Source organism: Chaetodon trifascialis, chromosome 3 (assembly GCF_039877785.1).
Source record: "Chaetodon trifascialis isolate fChaTrf1 chromosome 3, fChaTrf1.hap1, whole genome shotgun sequence".
Taxonomy (NCBI): Eukaryota; Metazoa; Chordata; class Actinopteri; order Chaetodontiformes; family Chaetodontidae; genus Chaetodon; species Chaetodon trifascialis.
Genome location: NC_092058.1, coordinates 14834450 through 14861746, shown reverse-complemented (window position 1 = coordinate 14861746; position 27297 = coordinate 14834450). Strand labels below are relative to the sequence as shown.

Sequence of the window (27297 nt, the reverse complement as noted above, 5' to 3'; positions counted from 1 at the left end):
ACTAGGTTGCTAGTTTCTGTATTTCCCCTTGTTTAAATTGTTTATATTTTTCTATATTCCTTGTTTATATTGTTTATATTGCTGTTTGCTATTTAATGTCTTTTTACTGATGCCCTCTATTTTTTGCTATCCACTTTGCTGCTGTAATTCTGGAAATTTCCCCACTGTGGGACTAATAAAGGAATATCTTATCTTATCTTATCTTATCTTATCTTATCTTATCTTATCTTATCTTATCTTATCTTTACCTTGTTCACAGTCTTAGTTTATCATGTCAGCATGCTAACATTTTCTAATTAGCACTAAACAGAACACACAGCGGAGGGTGATGTGAGTGCCATTAGGTTGGGCACTACAGTATGAATGTCCTCGAGGACAGAATCCATTGATTGCAATCCATTTAAAAAATAGTTGAGATAACAAAAAAAATCTCAATCACATGGTGGCACAGTACGGTTTATCCTCTGGGGACCATGAATATTCAGACTTCGTGGCTTAGATGTGTTGTGCTGTCAGACATGTAAACTGTCAACACATTAGTATCAAGATACTCCGTACACAGAATGATGCTCAAAGCTGGTGATTTTCAGTTCTTTTACCAGGTGGCACAGGCACCTATAGAGCAGCTATATGTGTGGTATACTGTGCGTATGTGTGTGTGTGTGTGTGTGTGTGTGTGTGTGTGTGTGTGTGTGTGTGTGTGTGTGTGTGTGTGTGCGTGTGTTAAGAGAGGGTGGGTGTATCTGACAGATGGACAGCTCCAGCGCTGAGCGCTGAGTCAGAGCAGCCTACTGCTTACTACATTCCTAATCTCCGTGTTGTATGTCGTGATGGCTGACAATATACAATTACACCCACAGCGATGGCTGCGAATGTGGCATTTATTTGTCTCCGCTCAGCTAAAAGAAAGCAAGAGAGCGACGTGAATACAGAAATCTGAGAGTTGGGACAACACACAGTAGTTAAGAACACTGGATTCTGAATGTTGAATGATATTTTCTTTACGGGACTTATGAGTGTTCACCCAGTGTATGGATAATATATTTGATCTATACATCAGTTTATCATCTGGAGAGTATAGCATGTGCCTGAAAAGATATTAGAAATTCTCCTCATTTAACAGAACAGCCGACTGTAATACTCGATCATCATTCAATTTGATAAAGCAAAGACTGGTCCTATCCTCAGGCTTCCTTTAATTTACTGCCACTGTTATCTGTTATTAACTGCACGCACACACACACACGCACGCACGCACGCACGCACGCACGCACGCACGCACGCACGCACGCACACACACACACACACACACACACACACACACACACACAGTTCTTTAATCTCAGAATTACACCATCAAGTCTCCAAAAGTCCACTCTCTAAGCCCCACCATTAACACTGACGACGAAGATGATGACTATCTATAATCTATTAACTGTTATAGATTATTACTTTTAAAAAGGCCACAACTAACTTTGCATATATATCTCTACATTTCTTCTCTTTTGAAAGGGAAACTCTACTGATTTTACAAAAAAAGGTCTGTTTACAGGTCTTGGAGAGAATTACTGTACATGTGAAATACTGTAAGTTGCATGTATCGCACTTTGGCACCAGAGGGAGCTGCATGAAATCTGATTAAACGGTCTCCTGTGATGTCACTTGAGTCAGTGTTGGTTGGGTCTGAAGATCATAAATTTGAAGATAAAAAGAAAATCTGAGGGTGTGCAGTTCGATAGAAATGAGGTTAGCAGTCTTGGTGGCCCGCTACTCATCTCTACATGAGGCTAACTGTGTGAGGCTACATTAACCGCTAATAGCGTAACACTCAAATCTCTCAACCAAACTAATGGCAGTCAAGTTGTATTGTGGTTAATGAAGCACCAGGTTTTAGCAAAGAAGAAGACTTAAAAACCCAACATCTATAGTTCTGCAGCATTAATCTTGATATAGACTGTGCAATGCTAAATTGATAGCACACAGTCGAGAGGCAGTCTTCAGCCGGATTTGAACCAGGGAACCTGCAGTTATGTTGTGTCCTTGGTCACTTTGACACCAACATTTTCTTCAATATTTTTATATGCTGTATTGTTGATGGGATATCAATCTATATATCATAGCTGTAAGTGGACAATGCAAGCTGCACACACACACACCAGTACTTCTGTTCTACTATGAATCACAGCTATGTGATTTAATGCTATATATCACATCTTTCACTTCCCACAGATGCAAAATCCTCAGTGATACACAGCTTCTGGATAATGATGAGGTGAAGCTATAATTTCACAGTGATTTTGCATGAAAACCAGACAGTCAATCTTTCAGTGCAGCCAATCAATAAACCATTCCAGTAAATATAAAGGCTGAGCTTCATCTTTCTACACCAATGTCACCAAGTGAATGCCTTTCAAATTACAAAGCCTTTCTCATGCAAGTGTTAATTAAAAATAACACCTGGGGTAAACACCATTTGGTTCTAGCATTATTTTTTTCCTATTTGAGTTCATGAAAGGATGTCACAGTGGGCATCCTGAGTTACATTACATTACATTACATTATACGGAGCTTCATAACAGCTAAAATACACAGGTCCAGGATACACAGATACACAAGATGCACTCATCTCAGATCGGTTTTCCTCGTCTTTCACCGTCCGTACGACTTCATCATTCCTGCATATCTTGTTACAAAACCTAGAAATCTTCCAGTTTTATCTTCCAGCGTTTGTATCTGCAGATTATTTTGCATATAAAATATCAGAGAGTAGTGAAAAGTGGACTTGTGGGCGTGAGGAGCCAGACATCACATTACAAACCCTGCAATTAGTGGTCGATCCTTCATGGACAGCCTCCTGAGGGACGGCCTCCAGTTCTTGTCCAATTCATTTTTCCTGGTTCAAAGAGGAATACAGCTTTACTACTGGATTCTCCCTTTACTTGTTAAGGTGGATATTTTAGCCCTGTTTCCTTTTATCTAGTCTAAAACTGTGCGGCTCTGGAGAGAAAGACACCAGAATGTAACACATCTTATCCCCTTCGCTTTGTTCTTCCATCCTCCACTCCCACCTTAATCTCACCAGCCTTGCACTCTGTAAATGTTCCCTGCTTCTCTGTATTTCATCTCATCTTGTTGAGATGAAGCGAGGAGAGAGAGACCTCATTTCATCACCTTCCTGTCCTCTGGATGAAGCAGCAGCCATCTTATGTGCTCAGACGTGGGGGTAGTTTGCCACAGGAAGTATCCATGGGCTCTTTTGACCATTCACATGATACATCCTGCGTCCACATGAGCTCACTGTGTCATGGCATCAAGGAAACCATCAATACCTTTGCTCATCATGAATATACAAAAGCTTGTTTGCAACCAACTGAACAGAGGCAGATATTGACTCAGAACATACTGCGTTAATGTACACTGTGTAGTGTGCACACCTGCTGAATCATATGTGCAAACAAATATCGGTGACTATGTCTCTCTCACACCAAATACAGACTGGTGGTGATGACTAAACCTCTGCACACACATTAGCAGCTACATCAACTACAAAGGCAAGAAACCAACTGCACCCTGTACACACACATACAATCGCACCACAGACTGTATGGTCCACACATGCACAAGTAATGTTTGTGCACGTGCATACGTATGCTCATAAGCATGCATATTCACAATATGCTCCAAATATACCCGACCCCCAACACTTTGCAGAGAGACAACAGTCCCACCCAGTTCACATGTTCACACTTTTACTGTTCAGTGACATGTAACAATCAGCAGCTGACAGTAAAAAAAAAAAAACATGTCAAGTCTGAGGCACGGTATCCATGCACAGAGCAGTGTGATATGGGAAGCTCAGCCTCCATTTTGGGGATTGCATTGATGAGGGCTGACTGGGTGGCTGAGCAGCCGTGGTCATGACTCAGTCAGATATGGTACGCTCTAGCTCACACACTTCCCTCCAGCAGCTCTTGTCCAGCTTTGGCATGACAAAAAATTCAAGTCAAACAGCTCCGTGTTGTAACAGCCTGAGCCAGTTGCATTGTACATTAAAAATGCGCTTCACAAAACAATCCTGGGCTAATCATTACCTTTAGTCATGACCGTCGACTGTCTTGATGAACGGTCTGCAGGCTACGGTTGGTATTTCACTCACAGTGCAGTCTGTGCTTCACAAAACAGAAGAAAGAAAAACTCTCATGCCTGGATGGTTTTCCTCTTTTCCTAAAATGTGGTAAAATGAAGCACATAATCCCAGATCTTATTTTTCAAAAAATAAATAATGCATGGCATTTGCTCAAGCTAATAGAGGCCTGAGGCACCTGATGCAATTGCAAAGGGTGATACAAGACAGATGTAATGATTGGCCTGAAATTACTCCATTATTAATGAGGCAATTTGCTCCTCAATCAGCCTCTAAAACCATCCCACCGTAAGTATACACTTACGTAAGGACGCTCACAGCCCAGAAATCAAGATAGAAAAGACCAATTATAGTAACAAGGCACATCTGCCTTTTATTAGCCGACATACTTCATTAATGAACCCTACCAGGAGGGATATAAATATAATTCAGTGCAGAGTCAGAGTGAACACTGATGGACAAGGCTAAGGATAAAAAAAAAGTCCTCTCTTTGTATCGAGCACAAAGGCATGAAAGCCCACACTACACAGCTTTCATATTCTGCCGGACACTTTCAGCTCCTACAGTGTATGAAGCCGAGCTAAAAATACATACAATGGTTCACGCTGAGCATTTAATCGCTCTGAACGTAAGGAATAAGTGAAATGATGAATGGCTTGAGTCCTGTCGGTGGCACCACTGGCTTCGCTTGAACAGGCACGTTCTCCTCCTAAACACTGTCCCTACACATTTCCATGAATCATAAAGATATAAAAGATTCAAGGTACTTCTGGGTCCCCTCGGGGGATCACCAGCAGGTAAAAACCATCTAACTGTGAGGCAGTGAGCTCGACAACCTTCCCTTTAGCAGCATGGCACTGCTTCAGGGATGAGCATCTTCTCACTCCAGTCAAGATAAAAACTATTTGTTAAAAGCGAATGGTCACCATATATACAAATGCAAGCAGACGTGTACAAGGGTCTCAATTAGGGGTCAAGCTAACGGTATCCTGCTATGACCTTGAAGGGTGGAGTGACAGTGTCTGCTGTTTAAAGTAATGTGTGGCGTACTGGCTGCCCAGCGTCTGACAGCATCATCCAACCAGACAGACAGAAACGCTGACAGACTGGCACAAAGACCACAACCAGCTGGCAAAATTCAACCTTTACGTTGCTGGAGGCGTCGTGCAATTAGCTGCATCATGCCACAGCCTGCCTCAAAAAGAAAAAAGAGGAAGAAAAAAAAAAAAAAAAAACGCTGTAGAGCTCATTCTAGCCAGTCAAGCAATATGCTGACCTATTCCAAAATCTACCTCTGTGTGCCGTGCACTTTTCTTTGCAGCTGAAATATCAAACTAAACCAAGTGCTTTATAGCCAAACGTTCTGTCTGTGCAGTCAGCGAACTATTTGCTGTTATATACTATATTCAGGGATAGACAGAGGATAATGTACTCCTGCATCTGATAAATCATCGAAATTAAGGTGACACAAGGATCATGTTTCCATATTGAACGACGTGATTTCCTTTGATTGTTAGAAAAATGTGCACGGGGTGAATTAAAAAGAAGAAGTTAGCTGCAAATTCATATTTTTCTACATTTAGTGAGGGAAAAAAGAAACAGCTGTATATTTATATTTGAAGATAGTGAAAGCCAGATGAAGAGACAGTGAGAGATGGTCAAAGTCAGAAAAAGTTAAGGAAAGACCATGAAAAAGGGAAGAAAGAGAAAGAGTAAGACAGAGAGTGTTTAAGCATCCTTGACATTCGTCTCTGGGCCTTGTGCCTACTCTTGTCAGTTACTGATGTAACTGGGCCATGACTACACCCCCACACTGAAGCAAGCACAAAAACCTTTTGACATCTCACACTCTGGGGCCAATCTTTTGATAACCTCTGAAAATAAACTAAAATCAACCAATGTTGCGGCTGGACTGCGAACAAAACGCAAGTTTTCATTGTCAAAATTGTGGATTATTAGATGGCTTCATACAAAGCCCAAGGCTCAGTGTATTAGCTCAAAAGATAGATTATAGGATACTAGATTAAGGGGTTTTGTGTTTCCTGTGGTTCAAGTGGTCTCTCTGGCATTGATTCTGTACCAGAGTACTATGTGAGAGAGTGTGTGTTAAATATTAATGCACACAAAGAACTCTTTCCAGAAAGGTTTCCACAAGTACTGAAAAACATGACTGACTGCAATATTTCTCTGAATTCTTGGGCTGAGGATGACAGTGGTCTATTGTAGAGAAGAGAATGGCAAAAGCAGAGACGCACAGATCAAAAAAGACAACAGAAAGACAACAGAAGAGAATAGCAACTGAAACTCACTGCAGTAATGAGGGGGTTACGAGCTGAGAGGGCAGGTCTCACCTGGTTCTCCTCATGAGTGACTCTCATCTGCTCTTTAAGGATTGACGTGCGGGCCGCCTCTTCTTTCCTCATTATCCTCTCCTTCTTCAGCTCGGGACTCCAGAAGCTCTTGATGCTGTTGGTGGAAGATCCCAACTTACTGTCCTTCAGGTCAAGCTCTCTGCGCAGCAGCTCGTTCTCCCTCTGCATATCCCTGAGCTGGGCCTGCATCTCCAGCAGCTCCCCACCACTGCCCCGCACCGCCTGCCTCAGCAAAGCGGAGGGCACCCCCTGGTGGTGGTGGTGGTGCAGCATGGAGAGGGAACCCAGGTCACTGTAAGACAGAAGGTCAGCGTGATGAGGCAGTCCCACTGAAGCAATGTTGGGACTGCTGCCCATGGCTGTGACGCGGCCCCCGTACATGGCCCGGCTGGTGGCGCGACCCAGAGTCATAGTGCCTTTTGGGTAGGTGGCAGTGGAGCCCACGCCCTCGTGGTCACTAAGGTACATGGGCCCCGAAGTAGCATAGGCAGCGTTGAGGGACTGGATGTTCTCCATGGAGAGCGTCTTGCCCCCCGCACCACCCCCGCCCCCGCTGTTGGCCCTCCGATGGCCCAGTCTGGGGGACCTTGGCAGGCGCGGGGACCGTGCGGGGCTGCTCTCTATATGGCCTACAGCTCTGGCACTGCCGTACATGTCCTGTGAATCGGCGGTGTAGCCACCAGAGGGTCCTTAACAGGAGCGCGCTGAAACGAGGCTGCTCTGACTCTCTGAACTGCACATGGGTGACTTATTTCATGCCTTAACAAGTGGAGCACATCAAAGTCAGATCTGAGGAAACAAGAGAGAAGCACCTGTTAGGTGAATAGCAACTGTTTGCATGTGTCAGATGAAAGACAGAAAAAAAGGCACTGAAAAATACCCAGTGCAGAAACCAAGCAAGTTAAAACACACAGATTTGGCCCACAAGATGCTACAGATGAAGTTAGCTTTAAGACTGTATTAGTCAACATCGGCAGTCACATTTAATATGGCTCCTGTTTCACATGGCCCACAGGAATTTCCCAGCATCATCCTGGATTTCCCACTGGTCAACATTTATCTACATCCCATTAAAGCTGCAAACACAGTCAGGAACAAACAGTACAGCTTTACAACCACACAGTGCACCAGCTTAACAACAGACTAAAGATGGCATGCAGTATAATGTATTACATCACATTTGTCTGTTCTGATCAATGATGAATGATCGCTTTATATGAGAGTGAATAATTAAGTAATGACAAAATGCATGACATGTTTTTTTTTTTTTAATAATCCACTGCAAAATGTTTCATTAAAAGGCCACCTTTTTTTTAAATCAGTGGTAGAACTAGAACTGAATTACAATGAAGCATTTACTTTTCGACATGATCAACTGTCATATTTTCTGTGGAGAGCACGGTGATTTTTGGATAAAGGGTTTATTACTATAATGTGTTAGAAGCTGAGCCAAAGTGGAATTTTAAATCACAAATACACGGAAACACAACACAGAGCTGTGACAGTATAAAGAGCACCAGAGGACACCAACATGCAGCACTGTGTTGCAACAAACAATACAATCAATACCCTCAACTCAGTGCAATAGACATGAATCATAAACGACAGTAACCAAGCTCACAGCATATGACATAAAGCAATCCTCTGCATTGTACTGTCGCATTAGACTTACATATTTAAACATACAAGGGTCCTTTCTTTCTAGCCAATTTTAAATAAAATGACATAAATGACAAGATTTTAAAATACTGCAGATCCTGCCGGCTTATGAGGAGAAAAGGATTTGGAAGCCTTAATTATTAATGTTGTAATAATGGTTATGTCATTTCATGCTATAGATACTTCACAGTCTATCATATATTTAAGCTCAAGGTGACACATAACAGCGGTGTCATTGTGACATGATAGTACATATTTTTAGGTAAAATAAACAAAGCCGTTAAACAACAAATGCCGAAGACAGAGACGGACGTTGGTCATGTCACAGGCTGTCTGGTGATGAAGAATACTGGACCGTCTGTGAGAGAAAAAAATAGACTCGTCTATCAAACTCAACTATTGTGCTTTCTCTCCTCTGGTGACACTCGCCGCTCAGACCCAGTTGCCATGGTGACTATGCCTGGGCTAGCAGAGATAAAGCACCTCATAACGGCAGCATAAGTTTCCAAAAGGTGAGGGGGAAAAAGTTGTTGCAGCAGTGCCGAGGTGACATGAAAGCCTGGAGGCGGGAGCTCTCGCCTTCTCTAACAATCCCAAGTTTTCCACTTCATTCTGTTATTTCTCTTTGAGGGACAGATGAAATGCCAATTCATGGCACAGACAACCACGTGTCAACAGGTCTCCACAAAGATCCCGGATGACAGGAAACCTCAGCTGCACTCACTGAAGCATCGTCACAAGCAGGACGCTATCATCTCTGTTAGCTGTACTAAGGAAAGGGTGTCCAGAAAAGGGACGAGAGTCTGCACATATACGGCAGAACAAATCAACCAGAATTTGTTTTAAGGCCTGGGCAGAGCATGTGTTAAGATTTTGCATTCATAGCCTATGAACAGTGTAAAATAATATCTTTTTTTCCCCTTTGGTCCCTCTGAGAGACACTGGTAAATTAAATTCAAACTCTAAATATGCAGACATGCCCAGCAACAAACACTGCAGCTCTTATCTCCAGCGGTCAGCTTGCCACAGCAGGTCTGTGAAGACTGGTTGCTAAATGTTTTAAAAGCAAAAACAGCATTCAGGGAATGGACAGTACAGGCAAAAAGCCCCCAAAGAATCTTATGATAAATTATGATTGACCTGCTGCATATTTAGTCTGGTGAGGCTCATAATGTTTGTTTGTTTTGTGTGTTTGTTGGTGAAACTGTTGGTGAGGATGATTCATTCTTGAGGCCGTACTGTGGTTTGCAGCGTAAAGTAAAATATCCTGTGAAGCATCATTCAGTCAGTGTATGCTACAATCTACATGTAATAAGTGTTCCTCTTTAATGAACTTCTTCTGGGTTTGTCATATGAATAAGAATTTCTCCATGTCACCACGGTTGCATCAATGATTCAGGCAGTGACTCTCTGGCTTCTTTGTACAACCCTGATTCCAAAAAAAGCTGGTTAGCGACTGAGCCTTTCAAGGATGCCCCATTCATACCCAATCATGATACCATCACCTGTTACCAATGAACCCATTTACCTGTGAAATGTTCACAGGTGTTTTTTTGGAGCATTTCACATCTTTCACTCTTTAGTTGCTCCTGTCCAGACATGTGTTGAAATTGTTGCTGCATCAAATTCAGAACAAGCAGATATCTACAAAAATCAATGAAGCTGATGAGATCAAACATTAAATCTATTGTCTTTGTTGAGTATTTGTCAAAAGGGATGAACAAATGATCCCATTCTGTCTTATTTCGGTTTACACAGTGTCCCAGAGCTCTGCCTCTTTAAGTTGCCTCATCTTGCCTGGAAAACTCGTGTGTAAATATCAGCCCCCTTATTAAAGCTTTCCAGTAAGTGGTATTCAACTTCAGCTGTGATTCACTTATGCTGCTGCCTTTGTAATTGTGAATTATGGGGAAAATTATTCAATGTGATGTGGGGAAAAGTTTAAAAAAATGATGCCAAGTGTGCCATGCTGGTGGGCCACTGATCTGGGATGTGTGCCATGTGACCGCAACTTCCACGCTTTGATTCCAGCGAGGGATCTTTGTTGCATGTCCTCCCCCTCGCTCCCCATGTTTCCTGCCAATCTTCACTGTCAGCTATTTAGTAAAGGCTCATATGCCAGAAATATTTACTTTAAAAATCATGATGACATCTGCCAAACAGAGGAAAACTGCGCTGTGGTGGGGACCAATTTCCACGCAAGCATTGCTTGAAAGAAATGCTTAACAGTACAGATTTCCACCTCAAAAGAGAGCCGGCGCCTCCGACAGTCTTGATTCAAACCTCTTCACTTAAATGCTTCTTGCTTGCTTTTCTTTTGATTTGTATGGTACAGTGTTGCTGCTTTTCTGTCCACTCAGTGGTGTATGCGCTAATCACATGGGTGTGCCACAGTCACAGATTTTACTGATTGACTGCCTGGAGCTTTGAAGCATTGATATGGGAATACTGAAATCCATGGGGTTTTATCAAAAAAGTAAAAGTGTTCAGTGCAGGGCTGCGACTGATTAACATTTTCATGAACATAAATAGTAAAAGAAATGTTCAAGGTGATGCATTGAAATGAGGTTTTTTGCCTCAAGCAGTCACAAGGCCAAATATTTTCAATTTAAAAACATATATAAAAGCGACAGACAAGCAAATCCTCTCATTTGAGAAGCTGAAATCAAGCAGTCATTTATGCAATTTTCAAACCTATTGTCACTGGATTTTTGGTCAATTGTCGAATCAGTTCAGTGATTAATCATGTCAGCATCTAAGTCAAATATTGACTTAGCTCCAAATCCCTGACAATTATGTTCTACACCATTTTTTTCACCTCTTTCCTCTAAACTGACTTCACCCATGCAGATCCACACAGCGCCAAAGCACATTTTTCAGTGTTCAGCAGAAGAAAATGACCAGAGTGCAATAAAAGACTATCATATTATTCCAGAAACAGTGATAATACCACAAGGGATGCCAGCTGAGAATGCCAATTGTAATCCTCCACCCAACCTCGACTCTATGGTGAACTTTCCAAAGCCTCCTCCAGAAACACTGAGAAGATGTGTGAAATATTACAATTGCTCATTTTCAGAATGACTCTTTTTATGTCTCATGGTCAGGCTGTCACTTTCATTCATGTCTGACCAGACGTCATACTCACACTGCTCAGGTATTAGTAGAGCAATTACAGTTACCAGGACCTGAAAACCTGCCAGCAAACGCTAATATAGGCCACTGAAGAAATGATCACCGGCCATTCACAGAGCAGTGGTTTGTTAACAGCGAGGAGAATACAGATGTTCTGAAACAAAGAATTCACCACAGGCGATGCTGAGCGTATCTGTGGGGTTGGCAGGACTGTTTTCTATCAGGGTATGATGACATTTTGAAAGCCAGCATGCAGGCTTTTTGTTGCTGCCTACAAAACTGTATTGAAGAAGACCACCGGTTCAAACCAGAGATCTTTGACTATGAGATTTGAGGTCAGAGCGCATGTCAAGGGCGGGCACAGAAGGACATTGTCTATAAATAGCCTAAATAGGAAGAGAAATTCCGTGTTGAAAAGAAGCACCAACCCATTCAGTGCGGCGCAGTGCCACTTGGAGCAAGTGCAACACATGCAGCCTCCTCATCACGTATTCTACTACAGAGCCTGAACGCCCCCGTGCATCCCACTGACTTCAACGCTTGGTTGATTGCATGAGAAGATGTAAATGTGCAGCTCCAAATGGCACCGTCCACCCAGTCCCCATGTTAAGCAATAGTCTTGCTTGGAAACAGCTTGTGAATGCAAAAAGGGGGAAAAAGTGATCCATCCTCGACAGATGTTGAATCTTACTGTAATTACAGACCTCACAGAGTTTTCAATTAAAACATAGACAGCCAGTTTTAATGTGTGCTGCCGGTGTCGAGGCTGAATCACATTTGATGCAGCATAGGAAGCACGACCAAGCATCTGACAGCTCACCGGGCCTACATTTTCGATGGCTCCAGCGTGGTGTGCGTCGAGCAGCTGATTACACCGGTGATATATGAGTCTAAGCCGCCGTAGGGAAGCCGACTGAAACCTTTATTTTGAAATACGGCGCTGCACTATGGTTTCAACACGGCTTTAAAATGCAAATTCTCAGATATCATGTGAGCACTTACTGGCTGTGTCTATGCAATCAAACGAGCACGGCACGAGAAAGGCTTTTTTTTTTTTTAAAGCGCACATAGCCTCTGCTTTCTCCGCCGGGTCGCTCACAAAAGGCGCAAAAAAAACCCAAAGGAGCCTTCACGGATTCTGAGAGTCATTACCTCGATCATGAAACGCGGAAAGACTCGGACTAAAATAGAAGAAGCAAATGTACCTTCATCGATGTTAATTCCGCTCTAGACGGCATCTTGTCGCCTCCATTCACCCCAGCAGCCTCTCTCAGCATCCTGCGCTGTCATTGGGCAGCGGACACGCTCTCTCTCCTCCTCTACACACCAGGGAGCAGCATCACCACTACTGCAAGTGGCAGCTGGCAGGAGGGGATGGGCGGATGGGATGCGGTGAGCGGCCTGCACTGGATTTCACATCATCCCGGTGCTGAATGGGAATAATTGACCGTGTCCGCTCACGTTAGTTGAAGATGTGCGAGTTGGTTTTTATTCGAGCCCTCATTGTCCCTTTAATGGCTCTGGTTTCCCCCCTCATTCGCCGAGGTTCACGCGTGCCCGGAAACGCTGTGATGTAGTTACAGTACACTTCAGGATAGGTGGGTCTAATTCAAAATGATGTGTGTGACTTGGATCAGTAGTCAGATCTGTGGGTTGAGCAAGCAGCGGTTTCTGTGTCTGTATGTTTTTTCTTTTTTTGCCCGGAAATTGGACTCTCAGGCAGCCCTTCCTCCCTCCCACGCTACAGCCTGCCAGCCTCATCATGCTATTCCGAATTAATGCTTCCCGTTAAATATGGTTGGGGTAATACCTATGGATGGACTGTAGTTAGGTAATCCTAGTGAAGGAGGAGGGATATGCACGCCTGACAGGCTCAGCCCTGCAGTCCCTCTTCTCTCCATCCGCCTGCTGTCCTGTAATTTCTTGCTCCTTCACCACTCTTGCACCTCTGATTCATTTAATTCTTATATTGGCTGAGCAGAAGAGACAGAATTACCCACTGCACGCATGAAAGTGGTGTGCAGGAGTAGATGAAATAAAGGCTTGTAGCACATGGAGAGACTCTCTTTCATCTTAGTTTGATAGGCTACTGCTCTCATATCTGCTTAATATGAAGACACAGCCAGATGCTTAGCATAACTTAGCATAAAGATAGATTCTGGGCAAACATAATACACCTGCCAGCACCCCTAAACCATTGTCATGTTTTATCAGATTTGTTTAATCAGTGCAAGAATGAAAGTGTGAAAACGACACATTATGGACTTCCGGGTGTTTTGTACCAGACTGACCTCTTGACTGCTCGCCTGGCAAACTCAACGTGAGGTTTCCAGGACTCAGACTTCTCAACTAAGAAAACAAATAATCATTTTTCCCAAACTGTCAAACTATTCCATCAAGCTTGAAGTGTGAGCCCCACAGAGCTGAGAGTGATAGCGGCTTTACATCAAACAGTTGGAGGAATGATACAACCGGTAAAGCAGTGACATATTGTGGTGCCTTTTCTAAAACAGTGAGCCGGCTCCTCTCCAGTGTTCAGCCAACATTATAAATCAGATTTGCCTGAGGGCAAGCACAGATCCAGTGAGCAGCTCTGACAGAGGAACTTCTGTCGCAGCATGAATCAATCTAAACTCATGACATCACAAACTGTGACTTCACCATGAGGTGAGTACGTCCTTCACAAGTGTTCGAACAGACAGCCTCGCAGGCTTTCCCAAAACAGAACAATGTCCCCCCAGCTCCTGTCTTCCTCACGCTCTCGCCTGCCTTCAGGCCTTCTGGAATTACAGGGACTTTCTCCCATTTTGCATTGTAAACACTGACGCTAAGTGTGCTTGACAGGGCCCAAAGGAGAGGCATCAGCATTTCTGTGCTCCGAACACAGACACACAAACACACACAGACTCTCTGTCTCCCTCTCCCTCTTTCTTTCTCATGCACACATATAAGGTTGAACAGGAAGGAGGGGAAAATAGTAAAGTAAGAAGCCCTTTGTGCTGCAGCTGCTTGAATACGTCTTTCCTCTATGCTCCGCTTATGTTTCCACTGAGATCCTGGTGACAGACAGAGCATGAGAGGAGTTTGGTTGTATTTTCATGTCCCTTGCAAGGCATTCAAGGCAATGTTGAAGCTTGGCTCCTTTTTCTTCTCACAATTTGACCTGCAATATGTTCCCGTGTGCCAAAGCAGCCATGTGGTCTGTGCTGAAGTGCTGCCAGAAATGTCCCTTTTCTGTCTCTTCTGATTTGACTCCAGATTTTACAATCATCAACGTCTGAATAAATACACTTTAGGTGAGTGGAAAGTCCACACTCCCGAATACTCTTAACCACAATGTTTTTAATGGAGCCCTAAAGTGTTCATCATTAAATATATAAATAAGTAATTATTTATTTATAATTTGAGACATTAGTAAAACTTAATTTCATCACGTAGTTTTACTGTAGTTCATCTTATTTTATGATAGAACATTTGTTTCAAAAGTCTGTTTTTCTCATGGTGCCGTTTTTGCCGCTGACACATTTTATATGATGTCACATTTTATTTGTCACTTTCCATGACAGCAGAAACACAGACACTGCCCAATGTTAGTCCAATATTCACTCTCTTTTAGCTCTGGCTTTGTTCTCCACCAGCTCCTGAGGAAAATATCTGTGTTTTAAACTGTTAAATCCTTCCCCAATTCACCAACTTTGCCTGTCAGCTGTTTGGTACTGGGCAGGTGTGCAGAGGGTTATCAGGGCTCTTTACTGAAACTTGCTTGCTTAAGGGAGGCAGCGGATTAGCTGAAAGGTGAGAGCGTAGTGACAACGCCGCTATCATTAAGTGATATTATGAAATAAAAAAGTGACACTGAGAGAGAAATTTGGGGAAATATAATCAAAAAAGAGATATTTGAAATTAAAGGGTACTTTGCAGAAAATAAATAAAAATAAAATTCGATGATACAATAAAACTTTCATATGAAAAGAATGCTGAATCACCATTCACACTAACTTGCACTGTAAAGTGGTTGAGTTTTAATGATTTCTTAATTTAATGGTTAATTTACATGTTTTTGTCACACTCCTCAGCTCTTACCTGCTGCCACTCTCCTTCTCATGTGTTCACCTGTTCACCCAGCACTCTTCACAGTTCAAACCACACCCACCTGTTCAATCACCTGATGCACACCTGGGACTCATCACCAATCAGTACAATACTTAAACAGCTGGGATCAGTTAGCACTGCAGTCCGTTATATATGATTATTTTGTCTTTTTCTTTCATATTTATTTCTTTTCAAACAGCAGGCTCTTTGGGTGCATGGGGGATGTAATGAATCAATGAAATACAACATTAAATTCATCCTCAGTGACTAATATTGAGTTGGCTGTGTTTGCACCTTTGATTTTCAGCCTAGTTAGCTGGCTAGGTAGCTAACTAGCTAGCCCTCCTGCAATAAAGCTCTTGTATCACGGGGTGAAGGAGCCTGTCAGTTCTTTATTGGGCACACAAAGGACATGTTAGTAGTAATCAAAATTAAAACCTGTTTGAAAGAGTTAACCTAACATTCCCAGCGAATCAAAGAAGCATAAAAATGCAGACTCTCCTCCTCTGAAGTCCAGTGATTCAGGCTATTTTCCTTTTTCTGAGACATGACAGTAATTTAAGGTTATTGATCTCTTTTTGAGGTCAGGCAGCAATGGTCCACAAGAAAACCCTTAAGAAAGCATAAAGGCCTGGAAAAGGATTGTTTCATTATTAAAGGGTTGTGTATTGATTATGCAGTCTGTAGGATTCGCAAGCAAGCAGATTAAGAGTGTGATTGACAGGTGAGGGAAGAAAACCTGAGCAGCCAGTTCTCCCTCAGCCCCTTTCATTTGTCATGTTGCCCAGCAGCCTGATGGATCTCGACACATTTAGGGCCAATATATATGATATGCAGGGTCTGCTCTCTGCTGGCCTCTTGTGGCATGGTTACAACACATCAAAGTCATGTTTAGTGGCTCCTCAATCATTTGCTTTTAGATTACTTTTCTACATCAGAAAGGTTTCCGGTCCGTTATGTCCTTGGAGGAAGTAGAGGGGCGGATGGATATTCACAATGAAGTTAAGTGTCTCTCAGAAACGTCACAATTGCATCATAAAATAATCATGTGCCCACAACACAGTGAATCAGTTTAATTCTAAGAAATGGTCTGAAATATGGTTCCTGGCTGTAACAATGACAAATGATTAATTTGTTGGATAAGTGGTTGTTGCTTTTGGTCAGTCTGCTGCCTCACTTCCTCTACCTCTACATGTCACACTTCCCACTTCTGGGAATGAGTCACAAAATGTTCCTCTGAGGTCATTGCTGATGGAAATAAGTGTTTAATCCTCAGAGACTGAGGCTCCTGTCATGGCTTTCAGGAAATGAATGAATACAAGCATCCCAATTACAGTTACATCTATGTCCTTAATAAGAGGACATTTTGGGCGTGTGACCTATAACTGAGTAATGACAAACCATTAATCAGCCTGCTGTATACAAGCACTCACCTGCTCTGCAGCGGCAGGTGGGACAGAGCTGCCTCTAAGACCACTGCCGCCAAAGAAAGAATGTAAACAGAAGAATGTCTTTTCAGTAATGTAGAGGAGCCTGCACCTGCAGCAGTGTGTGAGGAGGGGGGCTCAGCAGGTTTATATATCATTATGATGTTAAATATGCTCCCTTAGAGGGACCTGAAGGAAAAAAGGCTGGACACCAGTGCTGTAGAGTTGCCTCCTGCAGGGCCTAGCAATAAATCCTTGTTAGAGCAAAGACTGAGCACTTAAGGCTTCCCAGCCCTATCATTGATGGGTCATATCAGTCCATAAAGACATTTTAGTGGTGTTTTAACCTTTGTGAACCTGTGTCACAGTCATCGCCATCAAAAATTATATCTTGTATGAAGTCCACTGCTCGCTTCCTTGGAATATTGCTGGTAGAAGTCACTGGCACGATTGGCTCTGGTGTCAGCTGCTCTCTCAAAACCGACACTTTCACCCTTTAAATCCCAACAATGGCCTCCTCCTCTCCGAGATTCTGCTCATATCTTAGGCTTTGGATAAAGATGTCTCACACTTTCATTCATCACAGCATCATTTATAATTTGGTTTGCTGCTCAGTGCGCAGCTCAGAGACTGACCTCGTCAAAGGAACCAGTGACCTTCGTTTAGCAGCAGAATTGGTTGTAGTAGTTCATTTTAATCCTTTCACATCTTACCAGTGCAGTCTTTGAATATGTAGACCATGCAATTATAACTGACCACTTCAAATTCTGGATTAATATCAAGGACATAGCCCTTAAATTCAGTGTAAGGGCTGTTTTCATTTACATTCTTCCACTTGGTTAGTATTGAGCACTATGTTCTTGCTTTGCTATTCTGACAATATGCAGTACATACATTTTTAACAGCCTGAATGTATTAAGAGTATTGCCAGTGTTTCCACCCACCAAGAAAAAGACAACAGTATTACATGTGACAGTAAACTTTCAAGTGTAACATTGCTTTTTAAAGTCAGTAAATGTTTAATTTTCAGAAAGTGTGTAACCGTAAATTTAAAGCTTATATGATCTGTGCTGCTTCCAATTCTGTACCTAACCAGATGAGGGCAGCCAAGATCTGCAGATGTGACTACTGACGCCTGACTGTGAGGGAAAGGAGAGCTGCAGAATGGTTTGAGGTGGATTGAGGTGACACGATGGTCCATTCAACTTTGTTACAGTAGAGTAGCCCTGTGTGACAGATTTAAGCACAATGCAGGATCATGACAAGCTGTGGGCTCAGTTTGCTGGTAAGTTAATACCAGCACTGCAGTGCAGTGTCAGTGTGAATGTACTGTAAGTTCTCTTCATAAAGTGAAGAAACATATTACAGTACATGCACCACACTGACATGGGGAATACACAGATCTATACATGATGAAACAACCATTGAAAAAGCACATGGCATGTGGAAGATGAGCCAGTTCTGCAGGTTTAGAGTCAGTAAATCTCCTAAAAGACATACAGCACAAATGTTAGATAGCTCAAACAAGGAGTGATAGAAACCATTAATGTCAAACAACCCTGAATACAGTGATCTCAAATCTCATCCTTTTCTACATTTCACACACCAATTTATGTAACACATGACACGGCGATCCTCATGTGACATCAAGCTCCACAAAGTAAAGGTCTCAGTATGCTTCAAATGAACTGGGACATACTATGTGTCATCTGACCTCACAGAAACACAAAAAATAAATTGTACCTGTTCAGAAACAGCGCCACTTCAATATGGGGAGAAAATTGGGTGAAGAGTGGGTAATGTCCTCTTTTAAAGGCATTCGTGGTTTGCACATGTGAAAAATGATTGAAGTGGTTGTGTGAAGAATGAAAACAAAAAAAGAGCTTGAGAGATCTCTACATACTTTCACAATTCCACACACCTGACCCATCGCTCCATAAATTTGGTGGGATTGTTTTCAATAAGTAACAAAAATTGTGAATCGCAGTCCCTGTGCTGAATTGATCATTGGAAAGGGCGTTTCAGATGCTTTTAGAAGAGCCAATATGAACTTTGTTCACTTGCCACTGACTTCATAATATCTTATATTGTATGTATGTATGTATGTATGTATGTATGTATGTATGTATGTATGTATGTGTGTGTGTGTGTGTGTGTGTGTGTGTGTGTGTGTGTATGTATGTGTGTATGTGTGTGTGTATGTATGTGTGTGTGTATGTATGTATGTATGACTTGACTTGGATGACTACAAACCTTAATAGATGGTCCTCTTCAGTGTTTCTAGTTCAGTTCAATTCAGCTGTATTTTGGTGTGGCATTTACAAGAATGTGGCAGCAGAGAAATAATAAATTGTATTAAAACTGAAATTATTAAGTCGATCTAAACATTTTATCAGCAACTACTTTGACAATCAGTTAATCATTTCACTCCCCTTTCATGCAAAAATGCTTATCGTTCATTTGCTCTAGCTTTTTAAATGTGAGAATTTTCTTTGTTGTAAATAAAACAAAGAAGCGTAAGAAAATTGTAAAAATGACATTTAACATTAATATATAACACCACGGCGTGCTGTACCTATCAGGGTAGGAATTTTCAAACTGGTCGGAGAATAGAGCACAAAGACACAAGTTAGCACCAGTACAAACTATTCAAATTCTCCGTCTTTGCCTGATACACACACGCAGAAACAGTCACACACACACTCACACCTCCATCTCTCCCTGCGCACTGGCAAACACTTCTCTCGCTGCTCCTGCCTCCCAACCACCCACACTGGGATAAGTCATCACCGCTTGAGCGCGTAAAGCCTGGTCTTATCTGAACAGTCGTGTTGCCTTCGAGGTCTTATTTTTGATCTCTCCTCTGTCTGCAGCAGAGCTACTACACAACTTACAAAGCGCCTCTCTCAGTACTGCAAGAAAAATAGGTGACACATACATACACAGACTTAAGACAATAACCACAATATATTCCTTTTCTTTTTATTCTTCTCTCTGTTTGGAAATTGCAGGGTCAATATTTTCATTAATCACATTACTTGACATGATGCACCAAAATTTACTCTATCTGTTTACAGGAATACACTGAATAGAACACACGGTTTCACAATGGATACACGACTGACGTTTTGCCCATTGCACTTACAACAGTGAATGACATTTTCCAGATTTTTTGTTTCATTTTTTCCCGCTGCTTTCCTTTATCCTCATCCCGTTGCAGATCACATCCATCAAATCGAAGACCTCCTGATAGTCTAACAAAGGCATTCTACTCTGCGATTGCTGTGGAGGTTTTTTCTTCTTGTTTTACAAGCACAATATGTATAGAAACTATACACAGACTGGATATGTTTCTGAATACGAGTTTTGTTCCACTGTTGTAAACAGTCAATACAAGTCAGCCACATACACTATGCTTATGCAATAATTAGAATAATCATCATCATTAGTTTCATCATCATCCTCATTATTGTGGTAATAAATATTCTTTTTATACACAAAAGTTGGCAGCAAATACGGCATGGGGATGCACATGACAGCCGTACTCAAAACTCAAAAGCTGTACAGAAGAATGAATTTGTATTTACAGTAAGAATGTGTGTCTGTCTGCCTTTCTCTCGATCGGACGGCTGCGCTGAAGGCTGTTTTGTCTCATGCACCTCATATCAACCGGATAGCATCTCCACCTCTTGTTTTGATACAGATCTTACAGTGTTCAGTTGGAGGCACTGTTACGCAACCTCCACATTACTGCGCTTCATCGAGCAGCAAGTGCTACCAGTCAGGCTTGTGCTTTCAAAATGACATGCCCTGATTTGTGAATGACTGGCTGAACATTTTACTCATCAATATTCTCTACGTTGGCCCGTGAATGTCAAGGTTTGTTAGGCAAACCTCTGTGAAATCATGCCTTACCTTTTTTTAATTCAGGTATAACTTCCAAGAGTATAAGATCTAATCATGCACCTTTCCAATGACTTGGCTGCTGAGTGTGTTAATCAACAATGAAATATCCGATAGAAGCATTCCATTCACCCCACAGTTGATACTGACACCCAATATGTACACTGACACGTATTAATGAGAAGTGCTGACCATCTGTATCACAGGTTTATAGCAGCACGGACAGTCACTGCAAGCCAAACACTGAGGAGCCCAGGTCAGCCAAAACGCACAAAAAACTGAATGAGGGCTTACAAACAGCCAGACAAAGCCAAGCATACCCATGCTTCAAAGCAACATGATGGTGGACATTCAAAACCGACAGTCTACACAGTTTACCCTTTGGCAACAAGTCCCCCTTGTGGGGAGTGAGGGGTCAAAACATGCCACGAAAATAAAAACAATTCTAGTTCAATATTCAATATTCAAATTCATACAGACAAGTTGCTAAGTAAAAACATTTTCGTGACTTTTTTTTTTTTTTTTTACTATTTTCGTTCATAATTTTGTTTTTTCTTGTGAATACAGTGATGATAATAAACTGTTTTCGGTTGAATCATTTCCAGGTTCAAAATGAGTCATTGCATAGAACATTTGAATTGATAATTGCTTTCGTCCTCTCCTAAATCTGTATGCATGTGCGTGTGTGTGTATGTGTGTGTGTGTGTGTCTTTGCACAAATAGAGGCAGTGGGCCCAGCTTGTCAGTGAGATCATCTTGTAGGTGAATCGGTAACCTCATTAATCAGGAGGTTAACAGGTCTATTCGGTGAAGAACACAATTAACCTTGGCTCTGACGTGCAACTAGGATGCAAAGTGTGTCATCTGTGTGTACGAGTGTGTGTGTGTGAGTGTGCGTGTGTGTGTGTGCAAAGAGAGAGAGAGAGAGAGAGTGTCTGTGTGAGTGTGTTCGTACCTGTCTGCATGCTCTTATGCATCTGCACATAACATGCATGTCTGGACACGGTACTGTGGTTGTAAACCCTCTGACAAATTGTATTACGGCTATTTATCGACAGATGTGTTTGATTTTTCCCGTCACTAATTAAAACAACATTTATACGATTGTGCTATATACCATTTTCTGCATGCTATTGCTTTTAAAAATCAACAAGCAAATTATTTGATGCAAGAAAACAGATTCAAACAAATAAAAAGTGAAAAATACAAAGTTTGACCAAAGAAAAACACAGAACAACAACAAAAAAGAAAGTCACCGGAGAGTGATCCATAAATACACAAATGACAAATTTACATAATCAGATCTCTGATTTGTTTTATGTACATACAATAGTATACAGCTGTGTAAAAAGAAATGCATGATGATATGGACATTTTAAAACATGTGAGGTATACAAGTAAAAACATGTACTGAATAAGGCTCTTCCATTCAGTGAATATCAGGCAAAAATGAAAAGAAACTAAAAGATGAGACAAATCAATAAAAAGGATAAAGTCTCTTCCAGAAGCGACTTTATCCTTTTTATAGTCAGCCCCAGAGCATTATAGTCAGCTCTGGGGCTGACTATAATGATGGCTTTGCAATGGCTAACAAAGAGCCGTGGCCACTCTTTCATTTGGTCCTCTCATCTGTGTGAATCTCACACTTGTGGGCACACTGGTAGTAATTCCCTTCCCTAAAAACCTACAGCTAATGACTAGTGGCATCTTATAGGTGGTGAAAAAGTATTGATATGGGCTTCTTTTTTTCAGTTTTTGACATATTTGTGCGTGCATTCTCATGTCCACGTTTACACAATGCATTCTGTAGACATCGAAAGAAAACCGAGAACAAATAAAAACACATTCAAAGAAAGGGTCAAATTCCCTATACTGGAATGTACTGTAGAGATCAGAAACCAAGCATTCAAGGATTGTGGTGGAGTCAGGTTGGTTGTCATTGCCGTGATACACCTCGTCTACTCCAGGTATGTGTGGTGTCATTGTGGGCTAAGATCTGTATCTTTGGTACCAGGAAAACCTATGAAAAGCTGTCTTCTTTTTTGACTGTTTTGCATGAAAAGGCTCTGAAGACATCAATGTAGAATCAAATATCCTTGCCAGATGTGCAGTCCGCAGACATGAGTGGTGTTCCTTTAAAATTCCCATAGAGGGCGCTGTGGGACTTCCTTTACTGGGCTGTTTGACCAAAGGGACATGCACGGCCAAACACGCTGAATTTCTCCCATGATATCCAGGTGCGTCAGTTAGTGAGGCTTTTACTGTCAGACAGATCCCAGGAGGCTTTTTCTAGGAGAGGAGAGGAAGCAGGACTCAAGTCTCCCTTCCCCCCTCTCGCATCCTCACTGCATCCTCATTATTGACCGTTGTTGTCCTTCTGAAACAAAGACATCGACAACATGAGTGTTAGTTGAAATAAATCAGTTAGAAAAAAAATTATATTTCAAATTAACCCTTGCCTCTAAAAATGAATGTTTTGCATTGGCCATTACACAGCACACTTGCATAAACCAAAACCTTCAGTGTTTATGTTGCAGCTCTGCCAGCCTACTCTCCCTTACTTCCCATGACACCCCGGCCAATCATAGCCCTGCTGCCGATACCAGCAGTAATCCACTGGGCTGAGCAGGCTGGCCTGCTGCTCAAAGTGGCAATGAGTCGGGTTTATCTCCGCATTCCCCCTCTGAATCCTGGCCACAGACACAGAGGACTGACTAGTAATATTAAGCCAAGTGTCAGCATAGACAGCGTAACAGCTCAATGACAGTCCTTCATTCAAATGAGTCACAACTTCATCCTGTGCGAGTCACAGCATGTATTTTGACAGCCGCTAAATAAAGTGCATTGAAATCTACTTTATTTGCACTTCTGTAGTTGTGCTCCATTGAGCAGAATTAGTTAATTAGCGCATTCTACCATGTAATGAGTGATGCTTTCCATGAGTCATGATTTTGTGTGCCTGCATGCGCTCTCGTCCCTGTGTGTCTTTGTGCGTGTGACATTAAAGCAAAGCCACAGTTAGCCTTCTCAGGCTAATTATAGCCCAGTGTGCTTGGCCTAGATTATTGGAAGTGTGCAGTCAGAAGGTAAGCCATACTAGTGCTGACCTCCCTTGTTCTTGGCTTTGGCCTCTCACCTCTGCAGCACAAAGTTCAAGCAGACTGTGCCTTTAACTACCTGACCTGACCCAGCAGTGAATCAATGAAATGAGACTGCAAAGCAAACAACAAAACCAACAAAAGGAGAACCAACAAAAATAAATTCAGCCAGCCCATATGTGCACACACACATACACACATAGATGTATGTCAATGGCTTTTAGTTACCCACCGTCGGTCGAATGATGCATCAGACGTCTCCTTAATCATCATTCTGGGACTGTAGTTCTGTCAAGGTATCAAGCTACTCTCAGGCCCCCTCAGTCCTTTGCTCATGTCTCATAACACCATGCTGACGAAGCTTATTCAATTCACTTCAGTTGTGTGCCCGTGTCTGGGGAATTCAGTGCTGACAAGGCATCCTTTGATTCCAGCTCTGTTCAGTAATTTGTGGTATGGGAAAGGTACAGGGGATCAGTCCGAATATACAATCGCCGCACTTAATCAGTCATCACTTCACTTGAGTGTTCTCATTATGCAGACACAGACGATGCTAATCTATGTAAATATCCAGCTGATAAAACACTTGATCCATTAATCAAAGTGTGGCAGCATTCTATGTTTTCACAGCTTGTGGTCCCTGTGTACTTATCAGTGTCACCAGCGATGGTCAGTTTAACAAGTTACCACATTTCTGCTTTTGGGTTGCATGACGCAAGAGTCACAAAGTAAATAAAAACATTATTATATTTTTTTAAATAATACAATGACATGGTTTCCACTTGTTTAGTGGAGCAGGTGACACAGGATTTATCATTAAGACAATGCACCTACACCAAAATTAAACATGTCCAACAAAGGAATCCATTCTCAAGCGATAAAGAAGAGTTAATGAGATACTCACTGATGCGCTCAGGATGTCAGGCTGTAATGTGAGATGTATTTAATGCAGTTTCATAGGTTTTTCAAGTACAAAGCTACCAGTCCATCTCATTTCAACTCTGCATACCCTGGAAAAAAGAACACAGTTGATTCAAAATAAACAAGTGAAGCGATAAGCACATACATTATCATTTCCTAAGCATCCATAATTTGCAACAAGGAAGCAATTCATAATTTCTGCCATCTGTTGCCTCCCATCCTAATATCAATCCATGCTTCTAAATCTAAAGTTTGATTCGCTAATGCTGATGACTTTCATAAACAACTTTTTTAACTTACCCTCTTCTCTTTAGTTCACCAAAATGAAGTGAACTTCTTCCCAAGGCCAGACAAAGCTGCAGGAATGACAAAGAGGCAAATATGAGACCTAACCTAAACAGTGAAATACCCATTCAAGGAATTCCAGCATCTTAATTTATGCTGTATTAATAGATTCTCCTTTTTTAACAAAAGCTAAAAGGCACTGGATTAAACATTTGCAGACACAAAGATAAGCTATATTTCAGTTTCTTGAATATTTATTTATTTGTGACTGTACCATCTCCCAGTTTTCCCGCCTGCTCTGCTGCCCCTCCCTGCAGGATTTTAGTGAGAACATTTTCCCCTTCAGCAGGAGCCTGTCCTGCTGCAGCGCTGCCTATACCTCCAGGTTTGCTTCCGATTCCAACAGGGGCGGCCTTGGAGCCTTCAAACAACAAACAACATAACCATCACACATGCTGATGTTTTCTGTGGTCATTTTGTGATTTATGGTAAAGGTGGAGCAGAGATTTACCAATGCCTGTTAACGGTGGTGTAGCTGTTTTGGTAGGCTGAGGTGCTGCTGGGACTCCTGTTGCAGGTTTCATTCCTGCGGCTGCCGTTGCAGGTGTAGCATCCATTTTTACCTGTCATGAATCAAACACAGACAAATATGGAGTTAGGACAAAGGTTAATTTTGCTATAGTATATTATAGACTACATTTTCAATGTAATCACATGATAAAAATCTAACATAATATAAAGTAATTTTCTATGCTTTCTATATGTGTGTGTGTGTGTGTGTGTGTGTGTGTGTGTGTGTGTGTGTGTGTGCGTGTGTGTGTGCGTGTGTGTGTGTGTGTGTGTGTGTGGGTGAGTGGGTGGGTGGGTGTGTGTGTGTTCTTATTTTTACCTCTGCACTTTTGTCTGTGTATAAGTTTATATAATGCTCACTATCCACTTGAAGTGTTTTTTGAGTGAGTCAGATTGTTGTCACACTCTACAAACCAGAAATGTCAAATAAACCACTGTTGCTTCTCTCTGTAACATTCAAAAGTGGTTTTCCAAGGTTCATTAGGACACTGCGACAATGGTATTTTATGGCTAGCATTATTATCATTGTCATCATAAGCAGCCTCTTGGCAATATCTAAAAAAGAAAAAATATAGGATAGGATATAGGATTTTCAAGTAGCACACCCTTATAGAAATTACAGCATGAACATTTAATGTAGGTAAGCAAACCAGGCTCAGGTCTACTCACAGCTGAGGTGGCCGGCTGCCCTGCTGCAGACCCTACTCCTGGCTGCCGTCCCTGTGGTGGGGCTTGGCTGGATTTGGGCTGCTGCTGCTGTGCTGGTCCAGCTCCTGCAGTGGTTGCTGTAGGTTGGCTGCTCTGAGGGGTCTGGCTGTGCTGCAGTGGTTGCTGCTGCTGCTGCTGCTGCTGCTGCTGCTGCTGCTGCTGCTGTTGCGCACTCTGGTGATGCTGTTGCTGGGCCTGCTGGGTACCATCTAGTGGTTCAGAGCCTGGATGTCTCCCAGACTGGCCCTGACCACCTGATCGCTGCTGCCCAGCATGGCTCTGAGGGGGCTGCTGCTGCTGCTGCTGCGATTTAGGCCCTGCTGCAGAGGGCTCCTGCCTTCTAGAGGATGTACGATCTCCTTGGGGTCTCTGGCTCCGTCCTCCGGTGCCATGGTGATGACCAGAGGCTGAATCTCGAGAGAAGTCACCTGAGTTGCGCGGGCTTGCCTGGGCGGAACGGGAATCTGGACCGCTCCTTCTTTGTGTAGATGAGGAGCTTCTGCCGTCGGGGCGGGCAGATGGGTCTTTGGGGTGTGTCCTGGAAGAACGGGAGGACCTGGGATCCTCCGAGGAGTGGCGAGAAGAGCTGTGTCTACCAGAGCTGCTGCCATGGTGACGGTGGTCCCGTGATGATGTGGAGGAGGAGTGGCGTTGTTGGTTGTACTCATCTTGGGGACAGTATTCCTCTGGAGGTTCATCGTAATCATGGTAGGTGTGTTTACTACGTCTTCCTGTGGATGAGTGACTTCCACTTCCATGATGTCTGGAGCGTTCCGAACGTGCCTCTCGTGGCTTCTCAAACCAATCAGTCTCCTCTTGGCCCAAATGATAGGCTTTTTGAAATCAAAGTAAACGTTATCAGTCAATTGTTTTATGCGAGGAGAGGAATAGCATGCAGATTTAAGCCATGCAACACAACTCAGAAAACATGCTCCACATCTCAGATCCATGCACGTTATTGAAGAATCCAACAGAAAAAAACA

At 42.4% G+C, this 27297-nt stretch overlaps 2 protein-coding genes across 15 annotated transcripts in view; both read right to left on the bottom strand.

Moving 5' to 3' along the window:
* erc2 (ELKS/RAB6-interacting/CAST family member 2) overlaps nucleotides 1-12865 on the bottom strand; it is a 41075-nt gene extending 28210 nt beyond the window's left edge. For 5 of the 11 annotated variants that reach the window (XR_011602069.1, XR_011602070.1, XM_070959781.1 and 2 more), the window contains exons 1-2: nucleotides 12516-12625; nucleotides 6496-7305 (exon numbers count right to left, since the gene is read on the bottom strand). Coding sequence is in view for 6 of the 11 variants with exons in the window: in XM_070959781.1 (XP_070815882.1) it covers nucleotides 6496-7170 (675 nt within the window). In the remaining 5 variants the exon portion in view is untranslated. Of the gene's footprint in view, nucleotides 1-6495; nucleotides 7306-12515 lie in introns of all 11 variants that reach the window. The other 6 variants (XR_011602073.1, XR_011602072.1, XM_070959782.1 and 3 more) reach the window with 2 other exon arrangements.
* A 6932-nt stretch (nucleotides 12866-19797) lies between these two features.
* The window catches only part of bsnb (bassoon (presynaptic cytomatrix protein) b), a 65107-nt gene continuing 57607 nt past the window's right edge, over nucleotides 19798-27297 (bottom strand). For 3 of the 4 annotated variants that reach the window (XM_070959777.1, XM_070959778.1, XM_070959780.1), the window contains exons 7-13: nucleotides 26276-27147; nucleotides 25548-25659; nucleotides 25311-25457; nucleotides 25052-25107; nucleotides 24735-24840; nucleotides 24063-24266; nucleotides 19798-23109 (exon numbers count right to left, since the gene is read on the bottom strand). In XM_070959777.1, coding sequence (XP_070815878.1) covers nucleotides 25067-25107; nucleotides 25311-25457; nucleotides 25548-25659; nucleotides 26276-27147 — 1172 coding nt within the window. In that variant the 3' untranslated portion in view covers nucleotides 19798-23109; nucleotides 24063-24266; nucleotides 24735-24840; nucleotides 25052-25066. The remainder of the gene's footprint in view (nucleotides 23110-24062; nucleotides 24267-24734; nucleotides 24841-25051; nucleotides 25108-25310; nucleotides 25458-25547; nucleotides 25660-26275; nucleotides 27148-27297) is intronic. The other variant, XM_070959779.1, reaches the window with a different exon arrangement.